The sequence below is a fragment of the Saimiri boliviensis genome, chromosome 1 (assembly GCF_048565385.1).
Source record: "Saimiri boliviensis isolate mSaiBol1 chromosome 1, mSaiBol1.pri, whole genome shotgun sequence".
In the NCBI taxonomy this organism is placed as follows: domain Eukaryota; kingdom Metazoa; phylum Chordata; class Mammalia; order Primates; family Cebidae; genus Saimiri; species Saimiri boliviensis.
In genome coordinates this window covers 128,133,964-128,161,076 of record NC_133449.1, presented here as the reverse complement: position 1 = coordinate 128,161,076, position 27,113 = coordinate 128,133,964, and the positions used below count along the sequence as shown (strand labels likewise).

The 27,113-nt window shown below is 42.5% G+C and overlaps 1 protein-coding gene across 15 annotated transcripts in view; it reads right to left on the bottom strand.

Annotated features, from left to right (window-relative positions):
- The window catches only part of INPP4A (inositol polyphosphate-4-phosphatase type I A), a 147,769-nt gene that overhangs the window by 51,202 nt on the left and 69,454 nt on the right, over positions 1-27,113 (bottom strand). For all 15 annotated transcript variants that reach the window (XM_010352045.3, XM_010352046.3, XM_010352043.3 and 12 more), the window contains 9 exons: positions 22,942-23,003; positions 21,822-22,030; positions 21,242-21,286; positions 9,493-9,611; positions 7,100-7,216; positions 6,731-6,810; positions 5,151-5,262; positions 4,139-4,229; positions 3,451-3,598 (listed from right to left, as the gene is read on the bottom strand). In XM_010352045.3, coding sequence (XP_010350347.1) covers positions 3,451-3,598; positions 4,139-4,229; positions 5,151-5,262; positions 6,731-6,810; positions 7,100-7,216; positions 9,493-9,611; positions 21,242-21,286; positions 21,822-21,927 — 818 coding nt within the window. In that variant the 5' untranslated portion in view covers positions 21,928-22,030; positions 22,942-23,003. The remainder of the gene's footprint in view (positions 1-3,450; positions 3,599-4,138; positions 4,230-5,150; positions 5,263-6,730; positions 6,811-7,099; positions 7,217-9,492; positions 9,612-21,241; positions 21,287-21,821; positions 22,031-22,941; positions 23,004-27,113) is intronic.

Below are 27,113 nucleotides of genomic sequence, written 5' to 3'. Positions count from 1 at the left end.
GCTATTCTTCCTTCCGTGTCTATGTAAGAGAGGAGCTGTCTGTACCTAAAAGTGGCCCGCTGTGTACTTGTGGATGAAATCAGGTCTGACCTTGTCTTTATGTGTGTGTGTGACAGAGGCACAAGGTAACAGAAGGGGGAAGAGTAAGAGGAGGGAGAAGAGAAGAAAAAGAGGAATTGTTATCTCAAAAAAAAAAAAAAAAAAAAAGGCTGTATAAGAACTGAAATACAAAATCCTTAGCTCAGCAATGAAGAATAGCTACACAATCATAACAGTGAAATCACAGGATGGATTTAAAAACAAAAAGGATAACCAAATTAGGAAAATGGGAACTGGGAAGGTATAAAAGGCCAAACTCTTAGCATAGAAAATTGGTGGCTAATCCCTGAAATTGATTAATGAAGAGAACCTTTTATACATATATTTAGAAATATATCAGTAAACACTAAAACTCTCAAAAAGTGATTGTTTCTGGGAAGTAGATCAGAAAGTAACGCCCCAAGAGTTATGTTTTTAGTTAAAAACCTTTCAGCACTATTTGGTTTTTTTATACTGTGCTCATATTTTCCTTTGAGAAAGAAGAAAAGCAAAATTTTAGAAAAGTTCTTAGGAAATCTAACTTGTCTAAATTGTTTTAAAAAGCTGTACCATTTTATTATTATTAAAACAGCAAAGGACACCCAGAGCAGGTAGGGCTATGTGGTCAGCCGGCCCCATGGCCTCAGGCCACTCAGAACAGCAGCTCTGTGTGCCAGGCTGCTGCTAGTTACTCTCTCTAGAATGTGTCTGCCCTGTGTTCATGCGGCTGCTTTCTACGCTTTAGGTGTTACCTTAATGTCATCATCTCACAGAGGCCAGCCCTAATCACGCTCTTTCTTCTCACAGCTCCCTTTCCACTTCCAGCACACGCTGAAGCATCTGGAGTTCCTGTGTGAGGTTCCCAGTTCTGTTTCTGACCAACCCCCATGTAAAGCTCACCAAGAAGCCTCCCGCACCGAGAACAGTGCCTGACATGTGGTTGTTGCTTTAAAAAAAATAAAAACCCATGAACTAAAGCACTTGTTAAATGAATCAACTCTTGGCCAGGCACAGTGGTTCATGCCTAGAATTCCAGCTTTTTGGGAGGCCAAAGTAGGAGGATCGCTTGAGGCCAGGAGCTGGGGACCAGCCTAGGCAATATAACAAGACCTTGTGTCTACAACAAATGAAAAAATTAGCTGGGCATAGTGGCGTGTGCTTGTAGTTCTATCCGCTCAGGAGGCTGAGGTAAGAGGATGGCTTGAGCCCAGGAGTCTCAGACTGCAGTGAGCTATGATGGTGCCACTGCACTCCAGCCTCGGTGACAGAGCAATACCATCTCAAACAAACAAACAAAATGAATAAACCCTTTAAAATTATAACATACCATGTAATGGGAAATTGAAACATGAAAACTGAAGATACATGGAAAAGTAGATTGTCACTATGTAAATATAGACAAATACGGGCAAAGCTGAGAGAAAATTTTTTTAATTAACTATTAAAAACATGTGCATAGATAAAGCAATTGGCAAAATATTGACAATTGGTGATTTTATGTGAAAAGTACCTAGGTGCTCACTGCATTATTCTTGACCTTTAAGTTTAATTTTTTTTCCCAGATAAAATATTTAAACAAAATAATTCTTGGAAAACAGCAGGATTCTGGCTGCCTTGCTTTCTTTCATGCTTCTGTTATATTGTGTTTATAATTAACATCATTTTAGGACAAGGAGAAATGACAATCTGAGACTACCCCCAAAGTTCCTGTGTTGGAAATTTCATCCTGAATGCTACTTTAAGAGATGATGAGGTCATGAGGGCAGAGCCCTCATGAAAAGATTGATGTCATTATCACAGGAATGGGTTGGGTATTGCAAGAATGGGTTTGTTATAAAACTAAGTTTGGCCTTCTCTCAAGAGCTCTCTTGCTGCATGATGCCTTCCATCACAGGATGATGCAGCATGAAGGCCCTCACAAGATGCCAGCACCATGTTTTTGGATTCCCAGTCTCCAGAACAAATATATTTTTGATCATTATAAGTTACTCAGTCTCTGGCATTCTGTTATAGCAGCAAAAAACTAAAACAGAGACAAACAGGAGACATAAGCTGCAGGGCCTGGACCACCCGTTGGGCCTCTCCTCACTTTAGGACTGACGAGATATGCCCTGGGTTGAGAGATACAGAAGGGTTAAGACCCTTATGACCACAGGGTGCTGACAGGCCATATTCAGTCTTCTGGAGCCCTTATCTCTATGGCCCTAACCTAGAAAACTACTGATCTGGGCAGCTAGGATCAAAGAATTACCAGTTATTTCTAACATTCTGAAGGACTAGTAAGAGGGGAAAGAAAATAAGAGAAGGGGCCGGGCGCGGTGGCTCAAGCCTGTAATCCCAGCACTTTGGGAGGCCGAGGCGGGTGGATCACGAGGTCCAGAGATCGAGACCATCCTGGTCAACATGGTGAAACCCCGTCTTTACTAAAAATACAAAAAATTAGCCGGGCATGGTGGCACGTGCCTGTAATCCCAGCTACTCAGGAGGCTGAGGCAGGATAATTGCCTGAACCCAGGAGGCGGAGGTTGCAGTGAGTCGAGATTGCGCCATTGCACTCCAGCCTGGGTAACAAGAGCGAAACTCCGTCTCAAAAAAAAAAAAAAAAAAAAGAAAAAGAAAATAAGAGAAGGAAGGCTGGTTGTGGTGGCTCACTGTAATCCTAGCACTCTGGAAGGCTGAGGCAGGTGGATCACCTGAGGTCAGTAGGTGAAGACTAACTTGACCAACGTGATCCACCCGCCTCGGCCTCCCAAAGTGCTGGGATTACAGGCTTGAGCCACTGCGCCCGGCCCCTTCTCTTATTTTCTTTCCCCTCTTACTAGTCCTTCAGAATGTTAGAAATAACTGGTAATTCTTTGATCCTAGCTGCCCAGATCAGTAGTTTTCTAGGTTAGGGCCATAGTCATGGTAAAACCCCATCTGTACTAAAAATACAAAAACTAGCTGGGCATGGTGGTACACACCTGTAATCCCAGCTACTTCTGAGGCTGAGGCAGGATAATTACTTGAACTCGGGAGACGGAGGTTGTAGTGAGCCGAGATCATGCCACTGCACTCTAGCCTGAGCGACAGAGCAAGACTCTGTCTCAAAAAAAAACCAAAAAAACAAAAAACGGAAAGAAGAGAAGGGAGGAAGTTTTGAGTGCAGGACACATATCTGGGATCAAGTACACTCTCTTATGAAATCCTTCCACAGCAATCCATGATACCAATGAGCAAACTTTGGCAAGCCAAGGCCACAGAGCTGTAGGGGAAGAGGCTGTGTTTGTAGCCCAGTCTATCTGATGCCAGTGCTCTGCCCACTATATCTCAGAAAGGAAGGGGCACACGACATGGATATGATGAACAGTCAGTCCTTCCATGTGGCCTCACCTGGCTGCATCTTCCTCTAGTAGGAGCTTCACGAACTGCCGGGGCACGTGCAGGGAGAGCACGCTCTCTGCCATCTGCTCCAAGATCCGCAAGTGGTTACCATCGGTGGTTGGAAACCGGTACATGCGGCAAATGGCACCGCCAAACACTGAAGTGGAATGACAGGGGAGACGGGCTGCATGTGAACCAGCTGCAGACCTGCCTCATGGATTCTCCTCCCCTGGCCCTCAGGGATGCTGACACTTCAAGTCCTCTCACTGTTCGTCTCATGGGAATTAAAACAGTTATACTGAAAACCCACCAAGTGGCTAGGCCTAAACATTTCTTCCCAGCAACATACAATCTTCCTCTCCCAGAACATGAACTAACTCTAAAGTTCAAGCAGCTGGGGGCAGGGAGGCTGTCAGTCACTAACCCCATGTGAAACCGAAAAGAGTGAGATGAAGCAGGAGTCCCCACTTCCTTGGAGTGTTACTCTATTTTTTAATCCTCTTTCAAGGAAAATTATCATTGTTTTTATACTAACTCTTTATATGCTGCAAAAAGAACACAATGATAAGCAGCAGAGAGAAGTGACAATCAGGGTGCATGGCTGGGACAACTGCAGCAGGTGCGGAGCAAAGGGGACTAAGGGCCCAACTGGACACTCACAAGAGAAACAAGAGTACAAAAGGAGGAAGCTGTTTACCCGATTTCAGCAAAGTGTCCTTTCGCAATGAAGCATATTTGGATCGGATTCCTAATGCCTCTGTCAAGCTCTCATCAACGGGAAGAACCATCTGATAATGTATAAGGAAAAGCACAAGAAAACCATGAGACTCAGATGACTCCAGAGGATTTGGCAGAAAGAGTGGTCTAAATACATCATAACAGAACTCTTAAGATGAATGTCCGCCATTAATTCTATAATAAACATGCTGCCCAAGCCACAAAGTAATTCACCTCCCAGTGTGTTGAATCACTTCATGCACACACAATTCTCTAGACATGCATGGTTTCTCAGTCACTTCACCTTGTGTTTCAGTGTTCTGATGTACAAAATGAAAGGAAGAAAAGAGATGATGCCAAGGGATATTTCCAGAACTAACATTCTGGGGTTATTTTGGGTAAAATGAGACATCTCCATATTGTACAACAATGACTAGTTACCGGTGTTCGGGCTCTGAAATTAGAATTTTTCTTTGAGTGTCTGTGTGAGAGACTGTGCATGAGAGGAAGTGCAGGAGGGTGTAGCTAGAGATGGGGAGGAGGACTGGGGAAGAGGGGAGGATGAGAAAAGGTGGGGGTGTGTACCAGGCAACTGCAGGGCATGCATGTGTCTGGGAGAGGAAGGTATTAACAAAACAGGATAGATGACCTGGGTCCTAAATGCCTCTTTGCTCGCCCTCCACACCCGCCAAGTTGCCCCCTGACCGCACTTCTTCCAGCAGAGATCTTTCCTGCTCCCTCCTGCCCCCTAGAAGTGGGCAGTGTGGCGCCCAGAACAGAGGCAGGCTCCAAGGCAGCAGGGCCTTACAGGCTGAAGCTCTCTTTCCTGCTTCAAGGTGTGCCTGGGGAGAACCGGAGTGTCCATGGGAGCAGCATCAAGCAGCAGGTCCTGCCCTTTGCTGAGCACAAAGGCTAAGTCCACGACGGCCACATTTTAACTGATGAATTCCATTACTCTTTCTAAGGGAGAGGAGGAAAGTGGCAAAACTCACCCTCCCATTGACAGTGTCCACAGACCGGGTCACAGGGGGCCGTTGGTCTGACTTCTCCTCCATCTGCCAGCCAATCACAGTGATGTTACCCACACGGTCACTCTCTGCAGACCTGTGATGCACAATGTGTTTTAATGAGTGGCGCTGCAACTGTGCTTCCTTTCTGCTGAAATGCAAAGCCCTAGCCATCCTGAGTCATCAGGGTCCTGGGGGCAGCAGGGCCGAGCTGGCTGACCGGTCTTTGTGTGGACAGGGCTCCTCCCAGGCGAGACAGATGAGGAAACCACGGGACACAGTGGAGGGCTGTGTCTGAACAGACAATGCATCACAGAATGTGGACATGCTGGTGAAGTTGAAGGGGGCCTCCCCGAGGAGGAACCAATGCTGTTCCTGAGCTGCTGCCAGTGCCTGGGCTCACCCCTGCCCAGAGGGTAAGAGGGACATGTGAGGACTAGAGAACACCTTGTTCTGGCACTGGGCCCCTTCAGTTCCTTCCTACCCCACCCTCAGGCTTATATGAGCCCAAGGCCTAGGCTTGGACTTCAAGAAATAGAAACCAGCCAGGGCTTCCTTAAGCCCTTGAATTCTGATATGACACCTCAGCCTCAGTCAGCTTCACCCTGACGTCCCAAAGGGTGGCTGATGGCGGCCTGCACTCATCTGATTCATCCAAGGAGCCTGAAGACACCCTGGAACTTCAGGGTTTCTATTTATGAGGTCTCACTTAACCAGGTTCTAAATTTTTGTGTGGTCCCATCTACTGACCATTTCCTTTGTGACTTCCTAGCTCTGTCTTCGTGCCTATAAAGTCCTTCTCTGCACTTTCTGTTCAATCAGCAGTCACCTTTAGCTCCTTTGAAAAGAATGATGTCCATTTTGTACGTTTAACTCTAACCCAACTAAAGTTACCTCTGACATATTATATAACTAAATATGTTCCTCAAAGCCCTTTCCCTCACATGATCCCTCTCATTTTACCTAAGATTTTTCCTTTTTCCTACATCAAGTTCTCTATACAAACTAAGGGCTGCTGCAGGGCTCTTAACCTGTCCACTGATGAGACAGCCAACAACTGCAACACTGGCTTTACTTACAGTAAGCTTCAGAATGTCTCAATATTAAAGGAACTTAATTTTTTGTCAAATTTTCCTTGCTATTTAGGATTATTTTCCCAGATCATAGTTTTCCAATTTTTACATTATTCTGAAAAAAGAACACCATGTCTGAGTTTTGGTGGGAAGTTCCCCTAAGATGATTTGGAAGGACTGATATCCTGATACCTTTCATCTTTCTATCCAGGGATACAGTAGGGCTTTCCCATTCATTCACTCCTTCCTTCCACAAATATTTATTGAGCACCAGGCACTATTCTAGGTGTCTGGGAAATAGCAGTGAAGCAAATCAGATCAATTCTCTGCTGTCTGGGAGACGATATTCCACTGAGGAGGGGCTAAGTAATGGACAAACACACTTAGCATGATGAAGGGTACTCTATCAGTATAGGAAGTAGGTCCTTTCCCCATCTGTCCATGGACCTCCTCATTCTAGATCCTTTTGAGGGAATAAAATTAAATACCAACCTTAGTGTTAAGTGCAACCTATGATGCCTGTCCTGGAGCAGATCTTTGACAATGAATGTTCCAGAGCCCAGTAAATACATCTGAGGAAGAAAAGGTAAGAGACAGCATTGGTGCACTTGCTTTGCTTCTGATGTAATTACCATTGGCCCCGAGAGTCCAGCTGACTGCTTCCCACAGCACCTCTCACCCTCATGTCAGAAGCCCAGTGGAAAAGCTTAGGAAGAAATTTCCAAAAAACAAAAATGCATTTAGACATGAGTTAACTTGTGAGCCAGTAGTGAAGTCAATCTGTGTTCACCTCTCACTCAAGGGATTACATAATTTTTTCAAAGGGAAGAAAATCCCACGAACTATAACACGTTACTTAACTGTTCCCTGAGATCTATCTTTGACATCATACACGGAGAGTTTGACTTGTGTCATCTGATTGATAAGAGAGTCTTGAAAGAAGGCAATACTGCTTAGAAATATAGGATTGTTGGTTCCCTAGAACAGAAAAGGAAATAAACAGAACACAGGGTTGAATTTTTTAAAAATATAATTGCTTTTGAAATACACCAACATTTTCTGAATGAGAAACTAACATTCTCACTGACTTGAGTCAATACAAATGCTAAAGGTAGCTTAAATAAATACATAACCCCCCTGCCCCCGAAAAAACCCCTGCTTTTTAAAAGAGAAAAAAGAAGTCTGACATAGACCATTACAGATCCACATACAATAAATCAACCCACTGCACAAGCTGTGCCTGAGGGCTCATTTCACAGGTTTCACACTCAGTAGAAGTAATTTTTAAAAACTGAAACAAGTTGGATGTCCACATGCATTCTTAGTTTTATAACTTAAAGTGTAGTATGTATTTGGACCTACTACTTTGGGTTATTCCTTTAAGAGGTACAAACATGCAGATGAAAGAGAGAAAATGAATGGCTTAAATGGTTTATTATGTATTTCTAGAAGCCCGTGTTTGGAATAATTAAAGTCTGACTTTTAAAAAGCTATCATTTTTTTAGGATCAGCTGCTAGTTTTAGATTATAGGTGACTATTTCCTGGCAGCTCAGCCGTGTCCTCCAGAGCCCCATAATACTACACTCTCTCTCTCAGGTACCAGATAACTATCACCACCACCATTGCTTGGGCCTCTGGCTCCATTCTCTCTCTGCATATCCAGATCCAGGTGGTCAAGCTGACTGGACAGTTCCACCAAGGTGGACTGCTGGGGCCTCACCCAACTCACTTCTCCCTCTACCCACCCTTCACTAAGGCCATCTCTGACTCCCTTTCCAAGTAGGCTAAAAGCCCAGGTGTTCTCTTTCCAAGCAGGCTAAAAGTCCATGCCTTCTTCTCTGTTGTTCTCAACTACCCCAGTGATCACGAACTCCTCTTGCAAGGTCCACCTCCAGAGTCTCTGTCATATGCTGCTTTCTTTCCATCCCCACCCCCTTCCACTCACAGTCCCACAAATGACTGTCCTATACAAGTTAGAACAACTGGTCAGATGACTCCTCTGCACAGAAGCCTACACTAGCTCACTACCATCTGCTGATAAACTCCACGGCCTGGCCTTCAAGTCTTTCTTTCCTTGCTCTCCTACTTGTGCCTTTCACACACAGACCAGGATACGGTTAGACTCCAAATCTCAATGATGCCTTCCTTGTGGTCACACATTTGCATAACCACAACAGAATTTTGGCATGCTCTTCACATGTGGTCCCAAGATTGGCTACCTGGGCATCACCTGGAAGCTTGCAAGAAATGCAGTCTTGAGCCCCACCCCAGACATACTTAAGCAGAATTCCATGAAGCCCCACCCTAGGAAGCCTGCTCTGAACTCCAGAGCCAGATAGGATCCCAACCTCTTGGTGCTCTCCTCACCTTCCTACTACTCTAATACTTCCCATACTCTGCTGTGCATAGGGGCAGCCATATTCATTTCTGCCTTCCCAACCACCAGCTGGTCAATTCCTCAGGGCAGGGACTGTGCCCTGATGGGCTCTGTATTATCCACAATGCCTGACACTATGCTAGATGTGCAGACAGCCCTCAACAAACGCTTAGAAAGCAGAATTGTTGACATGAACTTGGAAATGAGTTTCTAAGAGACTGAAAGGGTGGGCTAGCTTCCAAGATGCACAACTGGTGAAAAAGAAGAAATGCAGTTTAAGTTTGATAATTCTTCACTTTACAAATAAAACTCTGCAGAATCTCACAACAGTAACTCCTACACTTAGGGTTATAACTTATGTAATGTGCTTGATGTTCTAAAACGATTTTACAAAATTCCCCCCAGAAATGTTTATTATGTAATTTAGTGGAAAAAGTAAACATATGACACAAAACTCAAAAGGCTGTAAAAACAAAAACCAACAAAAATAGGGGTACGTCTGGATAAGAAGGTGGTTAATAGTTAATACTCTTCTAAGCTTTGAATAATGAGCACAACTCCCCCAAAGCAGCAGCCAATTGGAGGTGAAAAGAAGGAATTAGGTCTTACCTCTTACAAGGCAATGAGGCTTACAGGATCGTTGTTCAAAAACAAGCTGTCAATAGTTAAGCAGTAACTATAAAGGATATGGCAAATATAAATGCTACCCAGATGAGTAAATGTGATGAAAAATATCAATGTACTGAAAACCCACAGGAAAATAGCAACAACTCATGTAAATATGGCTTCAACTACAGCTGCACACGTAACTGACCATCATGAGACACCACTCGAGCGTGTCCCACAGCCCCTCAAAGAGGGACCAGCAGCACCCACCTCAATGATTTCCGTCTGTGCATGCTTCGTCCAGAATGCCTGAGGAGGGGTGGTGACACTCACCGCAACAAAACTATTTGGCTTTCGATCTAGCGATGGAGTATGCAGCTCACTGCAAGCTATGGAATCAAGATGGTAAAGAAACAAATCCTTTAAAACTAAATTCTCATTAGTTCTGTTTCAAGCACACTCAAAGAAAGCAAAAAAAGTAAATGACATTCAAAGAAATGATACGATCACATCATCAGTTGTCACAGGGAGATGATTTTTTAAAATTTGAAACAATCCCTTTTCAGGCGCCATCCGTGTCACCCTCCGAGACAGCACTGCCATAACTGCAGCGAATGGCTATGCTGACAGGGGCTTCCAATGTCCGTGGAGTGGAACACAAAGCCAGAAATCACACACAGGTCCAATCCTTCAAGTCTGACCTCAGTAACTATTCCAACTCTAACCAACTAAGCATAGGAGCCAGAGTCTATGAAATCCAAGACAGAGCTACCCGTGCTTGCATCCTGTGACTGCTGTGGCTGACTCTGAGCATATGGTGCCCCAGGTGTCTTGGAAAGTGGATGGATAGATGTTGGAAGAAAATTAAAAATCTATGGCAAAGTAAACAAAGCTCTTTTGTTTTTGTTTTTTTTTTAGAGTAAGCCATTGTTCATTTACAGTCAATGACAGACCACATACATGACAGTAGTCTTACAGATTATAATGGAGGTGAAAAATTCCTACTGCCTAGTGATGTCACAGCCATTCTAACATCCCAACACAAACACATTACCTTTCTACGTTTAGATACTCACTTACTATTGTGTTACAACTGCCTATAATATTTGGTACAGTAACATGCTGTCCAGGTTGGTAGCCTAGGAGCAATAGGCTGTACTATGTAGTCTAGGTGCCTAGTAAGCTGTACCATCTGGGATCCTGTTAGCACACTCTGACATGTTCACACAAGGCCTAACGACATATTTGACAGAATGTATCCCCAACATTAGCTATACACAACTATACTTATGTCTTTGTCGTATTCATTTCATGTAAGTTACTATTTCCATCCTTTGAAAGGACCTGTGGTGATCTAACTAACCACTATACACAGCTTGATCTGCTCTTTGGGGTTCTAATTATACTTTTTGACTTTAATATTGCCACACCAGCTCTCTTTTATTAGCATACACATTTGTGTGTGCATGTTTTTCTACAGTGGCTGTTCATGTAGCTATAACCCAGATGTTTACCCCAGATCTCATGTCTTTAAATTTTCAATCCCTTCTCTGTTGGTGAACATCCATCTGGAATCATCAGCCTTCTACTGAGGAACTTCTATTAGCACTGTTTATACTGTAAATCTGATGTTGACATTCTTGCAGCTTTCAAGGTTTAAAAATGTCTTTATTCCACCTTAAATTCTTGACGGAAATTTTCTCTAAGCCCTCTAAATATATTGTCTCTAGGCCTCTGTATTTTCTGTTACGAAGTCAGCTGTCAGTCTAGTTGTTGCTACTTGGAGCGTTGTATTTTCTCATAGCTTCTATAATTTCCCCACTGAGTGTGGCTTGCAGTTTTATTATGATGTGCCTAGTACATTTTCTTTTTATTTATTCTGTGAATTGTTGTATTAGTTTGGGAGAAATGCTCAACTATAAATATTGCTTCTGACCCTTCCCTGTGTTCCTTCTTAAAGATACAAAATAAATGTAATATTATACAAAATAAATGTAATATTAGACCTCTCGCTATGCTGTTTTTACTCTCCTCTGATATTTTTTCCCATTATTTTCATTGCTCTGGTTTCATTTTGGAAATTTCCTTCTTGAAAATTTTCTTTTAATTCTAGAATATCTATTTGGTTCTTTTTATGGTTTTTAGTTCTCTGAAAATGTTCAGTAATGTCTTTATTCTATTTTACCATAGTATTACAGACTGAATGTTTGTGTCCCCCTAAAGTTTCTTTAAGTAGGTCTCTCCTCTGACACAAACCCCAAAATTTATGTGTTGAAATCTTATATCCCAATGTGATGGTGTTAGAGGTGGGGACTTTCAGAGGTGATTAGGTCTTGAGGGTAGAGTCTTCATGAATGGGATTAGTGCCTTTAAAAGAAGAGACACAAGAGCTTGCTCCCTCTGCTCTGCTCTCTGCCATGTAAGAATACAGCAAGACTACATCCATCTGCAAACCAGAAGCTGGCCATCATCAGACAACAGATATCCTGGCATCTTAATCTTGCACTTCTCAGGCTCCAGAACTGTGAGCAATAAATTTCTATTTTTTAAGCCACCCAGTCTACAATATTCTGTTATAGCAGCCCATACTAACCAAGTCACATGGTCAGTAACACTTATTTTAGTGTCTGTCTATTAACTGTAATATATACAGCCCCTCTGGGTCTGTTTCTATTGTTTATTGCTTCTGTTTGTATTTCTGGTCTCCTGATGTTTCTGAAAATTCATGATTTTATGCTGAACACTATATTTTAAGAAAGATTGCATGTACAAATTATTTGAGGCCTACGATGCTGCCGCCTTTCTCCAGACAAGATTTGTAACTGCTTCTGCCTGATTCTAAGGAGCACTATCACTCTAAGATACTTTCAGAAACTTTATGGAACTGTAATCCCTATCAACACCTGCTTCTGGTTCCCCTTACTCTAGAGGTTTAGCCTTTTGGATTCTAGATCAAAGTAAGAAGGGTTTCATCAAGTATCCTTTCCCTTAACAGACCCTAGAAAACAATCCCCTTCACTTCTACACTGAGAGGCTGTCTAAAGCACTGTGCAGCCTCTGGACCTCTTGGCCTTCCTCTTGGGAACCACTATAAGCCCTCAAGGGAATAAACAGGCCTCTGCATAGAGATTCTTTACTGTCCTATCAGTTCTCTCGTCACATGGACCAGACATTTCAGATTTTTTTTTTCATTTTTTCCAGTTGTCTTTAATAGTAGACTTGATTTTTGTTTGTTACTTATCTAGAAAAAGATTTTCTTTCTCCTAGGAATTTATTAGTCTGACAAGGAGATGCCTGGCAGTTGGAACACTCTTGAGTCTTAAGCCCATTCTTCCATCTGAAAATAATTCTTCTGTTGCTTCTGGCCTGCTGCTACTCCTCTTTCCCGCCTTCTCTGCTTCTAGGTCTCCTATCAATCAAATACTAGAACTCCTGGATCTTGTCATAACTCTTCACTCCAACAATCTCTATTGCTTGATGTTTTTTCCTTGAACTGTGAGATGGTTCCTTCATTTACCTTCACAGATTTACAACAGTTTTCAGCAGTGTTGCTTTGATTTTTATTATAGGTTTCTTTTAAGATATGATTCACATACCATAAAGGTCACCCCCTTGAAGTATACAATCCTGTGGTTTTAAGGCATTCAGAATTGTACAACCATCACCACGAATTCCTTAACATTCTCATCACTCCCAAAGCAACAAATCAAACCCATTGCCCCCATTTACTAGTCCCCCAAGAAACCACTAATCTACTTTCTATCTATATAGATTTGTCTAGTTCAGATATTTCATGTAAGTGGAATCATATAGTAAGTGGCTTTTTGTATTTGGCTTCTTCAATTAGCATATTATAAAGGTTCATCCATACTGCAGCAAATAGCTGTACTTCATTCCTTTTTATTGATGAATAGCATTCAGTTGTATAAACATACCACATACTGCTTATTCATTTTTGAAGGACATTTTGATGAACAGAAAACTCTTAGCTGTCTTTTTCTTTCAGCAAGTTGAACATGTCATTTCGCCACCTGTATGACCTCCATGGTTTCTGATGAAAAACAGCTGTTACTCTTATTGATGATCCCTTATACATGATAAGTTCACTTCTTTCTTGCTACTTTAAATATTCTATCTTTGGTTTTCAGTGATTTGAGTATGATGTATCAAGTGTGGATCTCTTTGACCTTATCCTACATGGAGTTCATCGGACTTCCTGGTTATGCAGACTCATGTTTTCCATCAACTATGGGAAATTTTCTGTCATAACTTACTGAAATCTTTTTATCTTCCCCCCTTCTCTATTTAGTCTTCTTCTGGAACTCCTATTATACATATATTGGTGCACCTGATTGTGTTCCACAGTTCTCTGAGGCTCTGTTCATTTTTCTTTATTCTTTTTTCCTTTCTGTTCCTCAGACTGGACAATCTCAACTGACCTGTCTTCAGGTTTGCTGATTCTTTCTTCCATCTTCTCAAATCTACAGTTGAGTCTCCCTTAATGAATTTTTCATTTCAGTTATTATAATTTTGAACTCCAGAATTTCTATGTAGATCTCTTTATAATAGACTCTTCAAGTCTCTAGTTGGTGAGACATTGTTCTCATACTTTCCTCAGTTCTTTGGACACCGTTTCCTTCACTTATTTAAACGTACTTAAAATAGCTGATTTAAAAATCTTTGTCTACAAAGTCAAACATTTGTGCTTCCTCAGGGATGGCTTCTACTGACTCCATGGGTGTTTCCCTCTGTGTATGAGCCATACTTTTTTTTTTGGCAATGTCTCATATCTTCTTGTTGAAAACTAGACATTTTAAATAACATAATGTGGGATCTCTGGAATTAGATTCTCCTCCTGCTTCCCCAGGCTTTGTAGTTGCTGCTTTTTTGTGTGGCTATTTCTTCAGTGCCTTTCCTGATCTAATTCTGTAAAGTAGTATTCTTTGTCATGTATGGCCATTGAAGTGACTCCTTCATTAGATTAGTAGTCAGACGACTGGACCAAGATTTCCTTAAACACCAGAATCAAAGATCTTTGCTGTAGCTTGAGCTAAGAGTCCCTGTGTGTGTACCAGCGTGCATTTTCAATGGTCAGGCAGGAAGTTTTTAACTCTGTCTTAGCCTTCACTTGCCACTTACACAGAATCTCAGGGTCAATCTCAGCCATTACTTAGGGCCTCTCAAGTCTTCTGAGCACACACACAGCTCTGGACATGTACACAGCTCTTTATATGCACTGGCCTTTGAGGTTCCCAGGAATATGAAAGAGCTTTTCAAATCTCCCTATAAATATCTCATTCCCCAGCTTTCCCTTTTAAGGTTTTTTGGTTAGCTTTTTGTTTGTTTCAACTGTTATTACTACCTCAGGTAGCTGCATTGTGAAAACATGGACACTGATTGTTTTTGACAAACATTCTCAGGGAAAAAGCTGTTCCCAATGATTCTGAGTTAAGCCAAATAAAAGCAGGTATGGGATGTGGGGTTCCTGGCCAGGGAACTGCCAGACAGGTCAAATAATGACAATTCTCTAAGAAAGAGGCTTTTTGTAGAATCTCCAACCCCATTCTGTCCCCTTCCGTGAATTTCAGGCTATTGATTTTCACATAACATCAGAGCTGTTAGCTTTCAAGTCTACCTGGAGCTAGGGAGAGAAAGATAGCAACAGGGCAAGTTAAAACATCATAAAGCTCTCTGTTCTAACTAAGAAGTCATTTGATATGATTTGGATGTTTTGTCCCTTCCAAAGCTCATGTTGAAATGTAATCCCCAATGCTGCAAGTGGGGCCTGGTGGGAGGTGTTTGAATCATGGTGAGGCAAATACCTCATGAATGGCTTAGCACCAACCCTTTGTGATAAGTGAGTTCTAGCTCTGAGTTTATGCAAGACCTGATCGTTTAAAAGTGTGTGGCACCTCTTCCCTCTCTCGTCATGTGAGATACTGGGTCCTGCTTTTCCTTCCACCATAAGTAAAAGCTCCCTCAGAGCTCACTAGAAGTTGAAAAGATGTTGCTGCCGTGTTTGTATAGCCTACAGAACCATGAGCCAATTAAATCTCTATAAATTACTTGGCCTCCAGTATTTCTTTATAGCAATGAAAGAACAGAATAACACACCATTTTTCTTAAATAAATGCTCCCCAGAGTGCTGTAAGCCCCTGTTAATTTTCAGAGTTCTGAAGCAATTGATTTTGACCATTTTTGCTAGTACACCCATTGCCTTTACAGAAAAGAAGATTTTTGGAAGTCTTCACTGCCCTATCTGCCCTCATCATTCTTACTGTATTTTTTAAATGTTGACTAGTGGTTTAAAAATAAGAAAACGGCCGGGCGCGGTGGCTCAAGCCTGTAATCCCAGCACTTTGGGAGGCCGAGGCGGGTGGATCACGAGGTCCAGAGATCGAGACCATCCTGGTCAACCTGGTGAAACCCCGTCTCTACTAAAGATACAAAAAATTAGCTGGGCATGGTGGCACGTGCCTATAATCCCAGCTACTCAGGAGGCTGAGGCAGGAGAATTGCTTGAACCCAGGAGGCGGAGGTTGCGGTGAGCCGAGATCACGCCATTGCACTCCAGCCTGGGTAACAAGAGCGAAACTCCGTCTCAAAAAAAAAATAAAAATAAAAATAAGAAAATGATTTTTATTTCCAAAAATTAATTTTAGTTCCAAAAACTAATTACAGGGTCATCCCTCTGTAATATCTTCTCATATATGTTCATGAATCTTCACTATTTATTGGATATAATAAAATACAAAGAGCTTAGGTTTTTCTGTTCAATGAACTTTGACAATCATAATCACCCTTGTAAGTATCATCAAAACAAGATAGTACAATTTTTTCATTAGACTAGTAAGCTCCCTCTTGTACTTCCCAGTCAAATCTAGTTTTGCAATCTTTTTCTAATTCCCATCACTATTCTTTTGTCTGTTCTTGAATTTCACACAAATGGAGTATTTGAGACCCATCTACATTGTTACATGTATTGATAATTCATTCTTTTTAAAAAATGATGAGTCATATTACATTTTACAATTTATTCATTCTACTGTTTATAGACATTTGGGTTGTTTTCAGTTTTGAACTATTATAAAGGTGACGTAAATGTTCTTGTTCATGTCTTTTTGTGAACACGTTTTCATTTCTTCATTTCATTCATTCATAATTACCTATGAGTGAAATATATTTAACTTGATGAGAAACTAATAGTTTTCCAATGTGTTTGTATCATTTCATACTCCTACCAGCAATATACAAAAGCTCCAGTTGGGTAGAGTTAGTGGGTTTGTTTTGTAAGCCATTCTAATAGATGTGCTTTAATTTGTGGTTCCGTGACAACTAATGATGTTAAGCATCATTTTACCATGTGCTTATTGTTCATTTGTATAACTAATTTTGTCTAATGTCTGCTCAAGTCTTTTGCTCATTTTAAAAATTGGGTTGTTTGCTTTTTTACTAATTGTCCTTTGTGAAATATATGTTGAGAGTATTTTTTTTTCCAGTTTGTGGTTCATCTATTCATTTTCTCAATGATATCTCTTACAGACAGTAATTTCTTATTCTGATGAAATTCAATGTATCCTTTTTAAATTTTAGGAAGTGGTAGGCAGAAAAGCCCCCTCCCTGACAAAAAGTATTTATGTCCTAATCCTCAGAAACTAGGAATAGATTACATGACATGACAAAAGGGACTTTACAGATGTGATTAAGGGATCTTCAGATATATTATGCAGACGGGCTAAATCTATCCACAGGAGCCCTTAAAGGTAGAAGAGGAAGGTCTTAGGGTGAATCATAAAGATGTAACAGTGGAAGAAGAGGCAGGAGAGATTCAAAGCATGGAAGGCACTAGACCTGCCACTGCCAGCTTTGAAAATGGAGGAAGAGGACTGTAAGCCCACAAGAGAAATGTGAGTGGCCTCTATGAGCTGGGAACATGCCCTGACAGCTAGACAAAAAATGGCCTCCTAAAATTTAAAACCACTAGCAACTGAATTCTGCCAACAATGTGAATGGGCAAGGAAACAGATTTTCCCCCAGAGGCCTTCTAATAAATCCAGCTCTGCTGACTGATTTTGGTGTTGTGAGACTCTAAGCAAAGACTCAGTGAACACACTGGATTTCCAACCTAAGGGAACTGTAAGATAATATATTTGTATTGCTTTAACATGCTAAATTTGTGGTAATTTGTCATGGCAGCAGTAACAAACTAAATAAAGGTGCTTTTTGTGCTCTGTCCAAATATTTGCCTACCCTGAGTTTGAAAGTTCTCCTATTTTTCTTCAAGGTTTTATTAATATTTTAAGTTCTCTTTCGTTTCTTCTATTATGTCTGCCTCGACAGGAATCTCCTAATTTGACTGGACTACTTGCTGTCTCTCCTTTAAGTTACAAAGTGCCCTTATATGACCTGTGGCTTCTCTCTACCTGCCCTTTAATCAGGTGTGAGTTTTCTTGACACCTATGCAAGGTGGGAATATCAAGTCTTGTAGGCAGTAGTGATGGCAGACTGACCATAGCAGGTATAGCAGGTGGCCAAAGGCTGAGCAGACTGAGATTACTTTAAGGGATAATGGTCCCATGGTCACCTTCGGAACATGCCTTTGTACAAGGGATATTCTATCCTGGCCTCCTCCCCCGACCCAGCCTATCTAAATTCAACCAGAGTTTGATTCCTGGCTCAAGTTCCATAGCTTCCATGAATTTTTCTCTGAGCAGCCTACAGGCTCACTTACGTCCCTCATTTGTCATATTTCCATAGAAACCACACATCTCTGATATGTATGCCTTGTCTCTCCAATCTGATCATCTGTAATCCCAAGTGAATAAACGCTAAATAAATGCTGTTGAGCTAAACTGGTAAAACATTTCAAATGCATACATTTGATTCAACAATGCTATATTCAGGAGTATATCCTAAGGAAATAATAAGCAAAATGTATGAAAGATCTATGTATAAATATGTTCACTGTGATGGTGTTTATAGTGGCAAATTGGGAAGAACCTGAATGTCCAACAGTAGGAGACCGGCTAAAATAAGTATGGCACAGCTCTGTAAGAGACTCAACGAAGGCATTTAAAATGATGAAGCAAATCTAATATATATGAAAACAAAAAGATATTTTGCTACATGAAAAAAAGAGTATCAAGAATACTAGGATGACATGTCTGGAAATAATTCCATCACTTCCACAACCAAAAATCATTAAAAATCTCCACACAGTACTCTGTAAGGGTCAAATATGTGTATTTGGAAGGATATATACTAAAGTGCTAACTGACTACCTCTTGCAAAGTTTTCTTTTCCTTCAACATTTTCTGTATTCAAAGTTTTACAATGAACATAAATTTTTTCAATTTTAAACTTTTAAAACTCAACACAGGTGCTCATTCAATAATCCAGCTCCTGCTCCTCATTTTTAAAAACTGTGGTAAAATTCCCTTTACATAAAATTCATCATCACCTCTTAAAGCAGTTTCTTCTTCCATGTGCCTAACTAACATGACTATATTACTATTCTTCATTCGCCAGATTCAGAAATGTCCTGATTTCTGTTACAGGGGATAAAGATTTTTAACTCAATTATATCAACTCTCATCTTCTCTCGACATGCCATTATTTTAGCTCAATTTTTGTTAAATCCATGTTGTCATGATGAAAGTTAAGCACATACTAGTCATTAAGAACCATGTGGGATTCCTTCCACTTCTCTCTTGTGATGACTTCTTTGCTCAATGTGGTCCCTCTTTAGGATAGGAACACATTCTCTACTAGCTTCTGGAGAAGGAATGCCAGGGAAGTAAATTTTTGCTGTATAATTCTGTACAGCTGAAGCAAGTTTCTTTCTACCCTCATATTTGACTGATAGGTTGGGCAGAGAATTCTGCGTTGAAAGTATAATTAAAGGTGTTGTCTCACTGTCTTCAAGTTTCCAGTGTTACTGAGACATTCCATGCCAGTTCTATTCCTGATCCTTGGGTATGACTTGTTTGGTTTCTTTTCTTTCTTTCTGGAAGTTTTTAGGATCTCCATTTTATTTTCTGTGATCTCAAATTTCACCACGATATGCCTCGTTATGGGTCTCTTTCATCATTATGCTGGGGCTTGGTAGACATTTTTAACCTAGAGACATATTCTTCAGCTCTCAGAGATTTCTTCTTTCTTTACATTTCCTCCCTTACATTCTCTTCTGTTTTTTTCTTCTAAATATTGAGCCTTCTGGATTTACTCTCAAAGTTTCCATTTCTATTTCTTACCTATTTTCTATTTTGTTTTATTTAACTTTCTGGAAGAATTCCTTGACTAACTTCCAAATTTTATAAAATTTTAAAAATTTTATCCATCATATTTTAAATTTCTAGGATTGTTCTTGTTCTTCAACTGTTCTTTTTCTCTTTATAGTGTCCTGGTTTTGTTTTACAGATTTACTATCTTTTCTTGAGTATATAAATTATAATTTCTTTTTTTTCTTTTCTTTGAGACAGAGTCTTGCTCTGTCCCTAGGCTGGAGGGCAATGGCGTGATCTCAGCTCACTGCAACCTCCGCCTCCCAGGCTCAAACGATTCTCCCACCTCAACCTCCAGAGTAGCTGGGATTATGGTACCCTCCATCATGCCCAGCTAATTTTTATATTTTTGAAGAGATAGACTTCCACCATGTTGGCCAGGCTGGTCTTGAACTCCTGACCTCAGGTGATCCACCCACCTACCTTGGCCTCCCAAATTGCTGGGATTACAGACATGAGCCACCACGCCCAGACAATACAAATTATAATTTCTTTAAAACTTTCTGCAATGTCTCTGTTTCTTCCAAATTCTATTTTTTGATTATCATTATTATTTAGAGAGAGGGTATCCCTCTGTGGACCAGTCATAACTCACTGCAATGTCAAACTCCTAGGCTCAAGGGCTTCTTCGACCTCAGCCTCCTCAGTGGCTGGGAATACAGGCATGTGCCACCACAGTCAGGTAAGTGTTTTTTTTTTTTTTCTTTTTTAGAAACAAGGTCTTGCTACATTGCCCAGGCTGACCTCAAACTCCTGGCCTCAAGCAATCCTCCTACCTTAGCCTCTCAAAGTGCTAGAATTACAGGCACAAGCCACTATACCCGGCCAGTAGTATATTTACAGTTTTGTGGGTTTTGCAGTTTGTCCAAGTCTTTTGGAGTTGGGGATACTTAACCACTTTGATCTTGTCTCTCAAACAAGCAGCAGCATCCTCATGTAGCACAGGAGGAAACTGGTCCAGCAAAGTTGAGTGGCAGGCTCAAGGCCATATGGTTAGCCTGGCATGGTCAGGGCTGCAATCCAGGTCATCTGACTCCCCAGGAGGTGCCTCTTTTATGTCACACCACCTCCTGGACACTGGTGTCAGGCCAACTAATGTTGACCACTACCAAGGAATGGGAAAAGGGGAGAGGAGAGCTGGGTAGCACTGGGCTCTGATGGAGAGGTGTCTCAGGCCTCCTGAAGCACAGTGATGCCATGCATCGCTGACCCCAGACTCTGCAAATTCTGATCCATTTTTTAGTATATTCTCATCTGATACTGAGAGAGAGAGAGCACGCAGGTGCCACTGTTGCCTTTTATACAATAGGGAACCGAGGGCTAAAGAGTGAAAACCATACAAGGCCTTGTAGCCAGAGGCAACAACGCTGAACCCTAAGCCCAGTTTTCCCAACTCTTCCTTCCCTTTCTCCTACTGGGGTGTGAGAAGGTGGTGGGGGGCTCTGTTGGCAGTTTTCTAAGTGGGCTCACCTCCCTGTCATCAGCCACTTGTGGAAAGCATACCCCCAGAGGGTGGGCCCCATGCTGAGGGCCCATGGGCACACAGCCTCCAAGGTGCCTTCTCACCCACAGAAGTTTGCAGCTGCTAGGGCCCCGTCTTCTCAAAAACACTGCAGCAGTGGTGGCGGCAGCAGCAAGCTTTCTGAGACAAGCCCACGCACGGATGGTAGTGTTTTTGTTTTCATTTTTAAGTAAAATATTTTTTTAAACAAAAAAAATAATAAAAAGATACCTACCTAAGCTAAATTCTAAAATGGGCTCATCTGGGTCTTGTATATTTCCTAAATAGAAAAGAAATGACAGAAAAATCACCCTTAATAAACTTTTCCGTTTTCAGACTTAATGCACAAATAACCCTCTACTTCCCCCCAACAACAACAACAAAAACTGTCATGCAAGACAATTTCTTCATTTTAAAAATATTTTGGTTTTGAGATTGCTATGAAGTCTCTGACCTCACAACCAAACCCCTGTTCCTCCTTGGGTCTACACATTGACAACAGGGAGGCCTTTTACCATGACCTGGGCATTTGCTAGCCATACACTTGGACGTTCCCACACTACCCTGGTGGTGCCCCCTTCCCCCTGCAAACTGGAAAACTAACATAGTCAAGCTCCAGCAAAAGCAGTTCACAGGAAGAGGGCTGACGACCCCTTTCCTATTTACTGGTTCAGCCAGAAGGATGCTAAAGTAGGGTACCCTGTAGTCTAGGGTAGTCATGGGGACTTATCAGGTACCTCCCAGCACTGCCACAGTGTGAAGCCATGCTCTGTGAGCTCATACCTAGAGCCCGGTACAGGCCCTGTGAGGCTCACCTGCCAGAGAGAGGCCCAGCATGTCGGCCGCCACGTCGATGGTAGAAGCCCGCTGCATTGCACGGGCCCTGGCACCATGGCGAGGGCTGTGCTCTCTTGCTGTCATGATGTCATTGGTGATGATGTGCTTCTTGATCCTGGGTCAGACCACGCCTGATAACCCGGGAAGTGTTGGCCCTGAGCCCTAGTCCACTAAAGTGGCAGTAACCCTGAGAAATAGGAGTAAACACTGGTAAGAAATCATGGGGATGGTGATGGAGAGGCATCATGTTCTCATTTAGAAAGAATGTGACCTAATGCAGGAAAGGTACAATAACCAGGGTTCCCCAGAATGTGAGGAACCAGGGTGAACAGTCTGCTGCTCCCTGCCCCTTTTGGTCACTTCTTCCTCCTTACTCCCCAACACAGAGGATCCATGGGATCCCCTGAGGATGTCCTGTCCTATTCAATGGAGATGTGCCACAGTGAATGATGGTTTTCACATAATCATAAAAGATGGCTTTCGAGATTTTCTTTATTATGTTCTTCTGTTGGCAAGCCTCATAGAACCTTTAAAAATTTAAATCAATTCACCACAATCTCTGTGAGAAGGGTAAGAGCTGCAGAAGAGTCTGCTGCTCACGGGCTACATCCAGGTGGCAAAACACTAGTGAGACAAAGCTCACAGCTTTAACCTGCTGGCTTTCTTCCCAGAGCTACATAAACTTCACGTATGTCTGGATCTCAGGCTTTCCTTCCCGCAAAGCATGTAATCTAGGCCTAAGCAAAGTGGAGGGTGCTGTGCTGCGGAGGTGGAGGGCTTAAGTAAAACACCGCCACAGGCTGAGTCAGACACTTCACACGGCTCAGAGCTCCAGAACCCACACTCTGCTCTCAGAACTAGGTTAAGCAGCGAGAAGGGAGTTTTAGGTTTTTCCCACTCTATGTGCTACAACTCCTGCTGTCTCTAGAAAGAACCAACTTTTAGAAGATAATTAGACTGACTATAAGCCTATTTTAAAACACTTTCTCAGAGGTCTTCACATTTCCAGAGACAGCCCTGTCTTCCCAAAGGGTATCCACACCTTGTGCCTGAAGGACCTGGGCTCCTGTCCTTGGGTTAATTCACCAAACAACTTACTGGACATGTTTGTTCTCGGACCATGTGGCATTTCTTCATAGAAGCACATCCAAATCCATCATCTAAAAATAAGAAAGCAAAAACTTAACAGGCTGGTCAAACATGAAGTTCCTGAGAATGCAATGCCTAGAAATGTAGAGAGGCCAAGAGCTACTCCATGTTAGTTTGAGCTCCATACCCCAATCTAACCTTCTGACTCAAAAATACAAGTTTTGCTCAAACCCAAAAATATAAGAAAGAGAAAGCACATATTCTTCTATGCAGGGCTGATCTGTTAAGGGAGTCTAGGCCTGTCCTAAAGAGCCAAGTAGGCAGCTGAGTGTGGTTTAGGGACATGAGGAGACAAGAATCTAGGCCCAGTTTCCCCACTCACAAACTGCAGGCCCTGGGAGAAGCTGCAGGGCACTCTAAGGCCCTACCCTTCAGGATGGATGGACTGCACCCATCTAATGGGGCTATAATGAAAACCAAATGTGCATGAAGAGGAGAGTGTTCTGCAGACTCCACTAGACTCCCACACTGCTGCTGCTGCTGCTGGGGCCCCAGGCCCCACTTAGTCCCAGCACCAAGGGGGCTGTTGGGCAGCCCTCAGGGCTCAGCTCAGGAGCTAACCCTCTTAAAGCGCCAGGGTCAGGGAATCAGATGACAGCAAGAGCAGAGTGCGTGGCCCAGGGCAGACTCAGTTTCTCTTGCAGGCTGTGCTCCTATCCCTTTCACTAGGAGTGCCCAGGGATCTTCAGCCTGGGCATCTCTGTAGACAGGGCAGTGGCCTGGTGGGGGAGCAACAAAATAAAAATCACCAAGGGGAAGATTCACTGGTTAGCATCAAAAGGCACACAAGTGAAACAATATGCGAAGCGACTGGTAAAACAGGAAAGTGCTTAAAGTACTAGTATCTGTGTTTTACAGTAATGCTTGTACACATTAACAAAAAACTCACCAAAATGCAAGTGGCAAGAGGTAGGAATTCATAAAAGAGGAACACACATGGTAAACATTTTGAAAAAGTGACCAAACTCACTAAGTAACACAATGCTTAATATACTTTCCTTCACCTGAAAACGTCCTCCAAAAGAGTTTTGTTTGTTCTTGAATGAGAATACACATTGCTGGAGGATCTGGCGGAAGCTGTCTAGGACTCTCCTATACTGCTGATCACATCTTAGAGTAGTTCAAACATTTAGAAAGCAATCTGGCATTGATTATCAAAATTTGTAAATAATAACAAAACTCTTGCCAGTAGTCTAGAACATGGAAAAGACTACTGGGTAAAAATGCTTATTGTAGCATTACTTACAATAATAAAGCAAACCAAATGCCCAGCTATAGGTAAGAAAAGAAATGTTCTCAAATATCCATAAGACACACTATTATCCAGCTATCAAAATGATCATAATAAAGCCAACAGACACATGAGAAGTTCTTCAATCCCATTAGTCATCAGGGAAATGCAAACTGAAGCCGTGAGATAACTCTGCACAACTACTAGAACAGCAAAAATGACAAAGACAGACAATATCAAGTGCTGCTAGGAATGTGCAGTCAATGGAAGTGACACCCTACTGGTAGAGTGTAAATGGTCAGCCATGCTGGAAAACTGGCCGCCTCTATTTAAGTTGAACGTACACCTACCCTGTGACCTGGCATACAACTCAGAGGGGGAATTGCTAACAGAAACGCCAAGTTATGTTCCCCAAAAGCCTGTAGAGAAGGTTTGGAGCAGTGATGTTCACTGTAGGAAGATACTAGAGACACCCCAAACGTTCATCAACAGTAGAACAGATGAAACAATGGGATAAGTCTCAGAAACAATGTCAAGGGGAAAAGTTAAGATTATTCTAAGCAAATAAATCCATTCATACAAAGCTCAAGCACAGGCCAAATGAATCTGTGGGATTCAGAATATGGAGAGTGGTAGCCTGAAGGGGTAAGTACTGACTAAGGAGGGTGAGGGGTCTTCTGAGGCTCTGGAAATGATGTGGGTATGGACTGCACACAGACTTTACTGTGTGAAATTCACTGAGCTGCACACGTGATTTTTATACTCCCAAACAAGGTGCATACAAAACAACATTGCATAAAAATAGAAGTAAGTTCTGCAACACGTTTTTAAGGAAATAGCCTATCTTTGCTTTATTTGTAGACATTTAAAGAGATACTGTACAGAGAGGACAGCCAGCAGGAGGCTGCATCAAGACAACAGCCATGCTGGGGATGTGATCATGGGGAACTGTCTTGTTCCTTCTCTCATGGCCACCCTCTTGTGTTACTGAAGATTGCACCCCATGCAGGGCAGCACCCTAGGCATAACTTCAGCTTGAAGAAGAGGCTCTTCCCTCTTGAACATTTTTCTCAGTGTGTCTCCAGCATTCCATTGCCTGCCTGGCTGCCCTGCTCAGCCTTTTAGTGAAGGTGTTGGTCACCCCCTTCACTTGTGGCAGTGGAGACAGGCCACCTAACAGAGAGACACATCTGTACCCCAACATTCTGCCAGCCCTGGGGATGCTCCAAAACTCACCCATGCCCACCCCTTTCCACCTCTCCCTGCAGGGTCCCTGCCCACTCCACCTGCCTGATCTGCCCTTAAGAGGGTAGTTTACATCCTAGGCATAGTGAGGTTTCTGGAGATAGAAATGCTTAAAGGGGTACATCTACAGACTAATTTTACACCTGAGACAGTTCACAGGTCACAGAAATTTTAGGTCAAAAAGACCTTAGAAGCACTTCACAGTTATTTGGGGACATTTAATTAGAATCTGCAATTTAACGCATCAAGGCCCAGAACACAAAGCTAATTTGCAGAGCTGAACTCAATTTCTCTTCTTGTTCTCATGAATACGAGGTAATTCACCAAGGATTCTTATATTCCCAAGGGCCTTGTTTTTCCTTCCAGCTCCATTTGACGACCAGAGCTCATCAGGAGGAAAAACAGCACTTAAATAGAAGAGGAGACAGAGTATGTGGGAGTTGTCTAGCAGGTTGGAAATTTTTCTCGGGGTCAAGAAAAAAGAAGCAATAACCCATGAAGCAACCAGGCCCCATTCCTCACTCTGTGCAGTCACATGACCCCTCCAACAAGAGGCAGTGGACCATGAAGTGGACAGCAAATCCCGAGGTTGTACCCCACTGATGTCCCATCCAGCCCTGGGGGCGAGGAACTGGGTGGTGGAGAGGGCACTAGTAGGACAGGAGGGGTGTTAGGATTCACACAGGACTACTGAGGTGACAAGGCCTTCAGCAGCAGTCCTGGGAAAGGTGTGCCAGGGGCCTGGGGGGAGTATCGCAGGTCCCTTCGCCTCAGTAACCTCTCAGACTCCCCTGAGCTGGTGTTGAGGGGCGAGGATTAACACATCAGAGCTCCACTTCTGCTTATCTTATTCACTAGGGTTCTTCTAAGAATAATTTTTAAAAGGAGTTGCACAGATAAGGTCACGGACGCTCAGACAGAGTGATTTTTTTCAAGGTCGCATGGAGGTGAAGGATGAATGAACTATCATTATCAACCCAAAGAAAAAGCCCAAGGGCAATGGGGGTTCGTCTTCCAACCCTACCCACTGAGCCTGTCCTACCCCACTCCAGCCTATTGCTGTCTGTGGTAGCAAATGGACTGAGAAGCTTCACTGTGCCTCTGCTCTCCAAACACAGGCAGCGTAAGAGAGAAAGTAAAATGAAAGGCTGGCATGAAGCTGAGCATGAGTCAGCAGCCCCTAAGAAAGAGGCTACTTTACAGAAGCAGAAAGAGGAAGGACTTAGTCTCAGAAACCCCAAATCCAGGACAGCTAAAATCACAGATCAATGAGATGTCACACCATTCACTGGCACTGAAAGTTACTATTAATAATAACCTGAGAGAGACAAATATCACCTTCCTGCAGACAGACAGGAAGGAATACTGCAAAGGATGCGAATGAACCTCCAGCCAGAAGAGGTGCACAGGGCAAGGCACGTGGGAAAGGGCGTGGAGCTGCCAAGCCTGCCTATGTGCCACTTCCCAGGAACTTCTACATGCTCAGCTATCCAAAAGCTCCCAGAACTCAGTCCTCTGGAGTTTTGTACTTTTTTTAAAAAAAGCTTTTAGAGACAGGGTCTTGCTCTGTCTCCTAGGCTGGAGTGCAACGACCTGATGATGGCTTACTGTAGCCTCAAATTCCTGGGCTCAAGTTATCCACCCA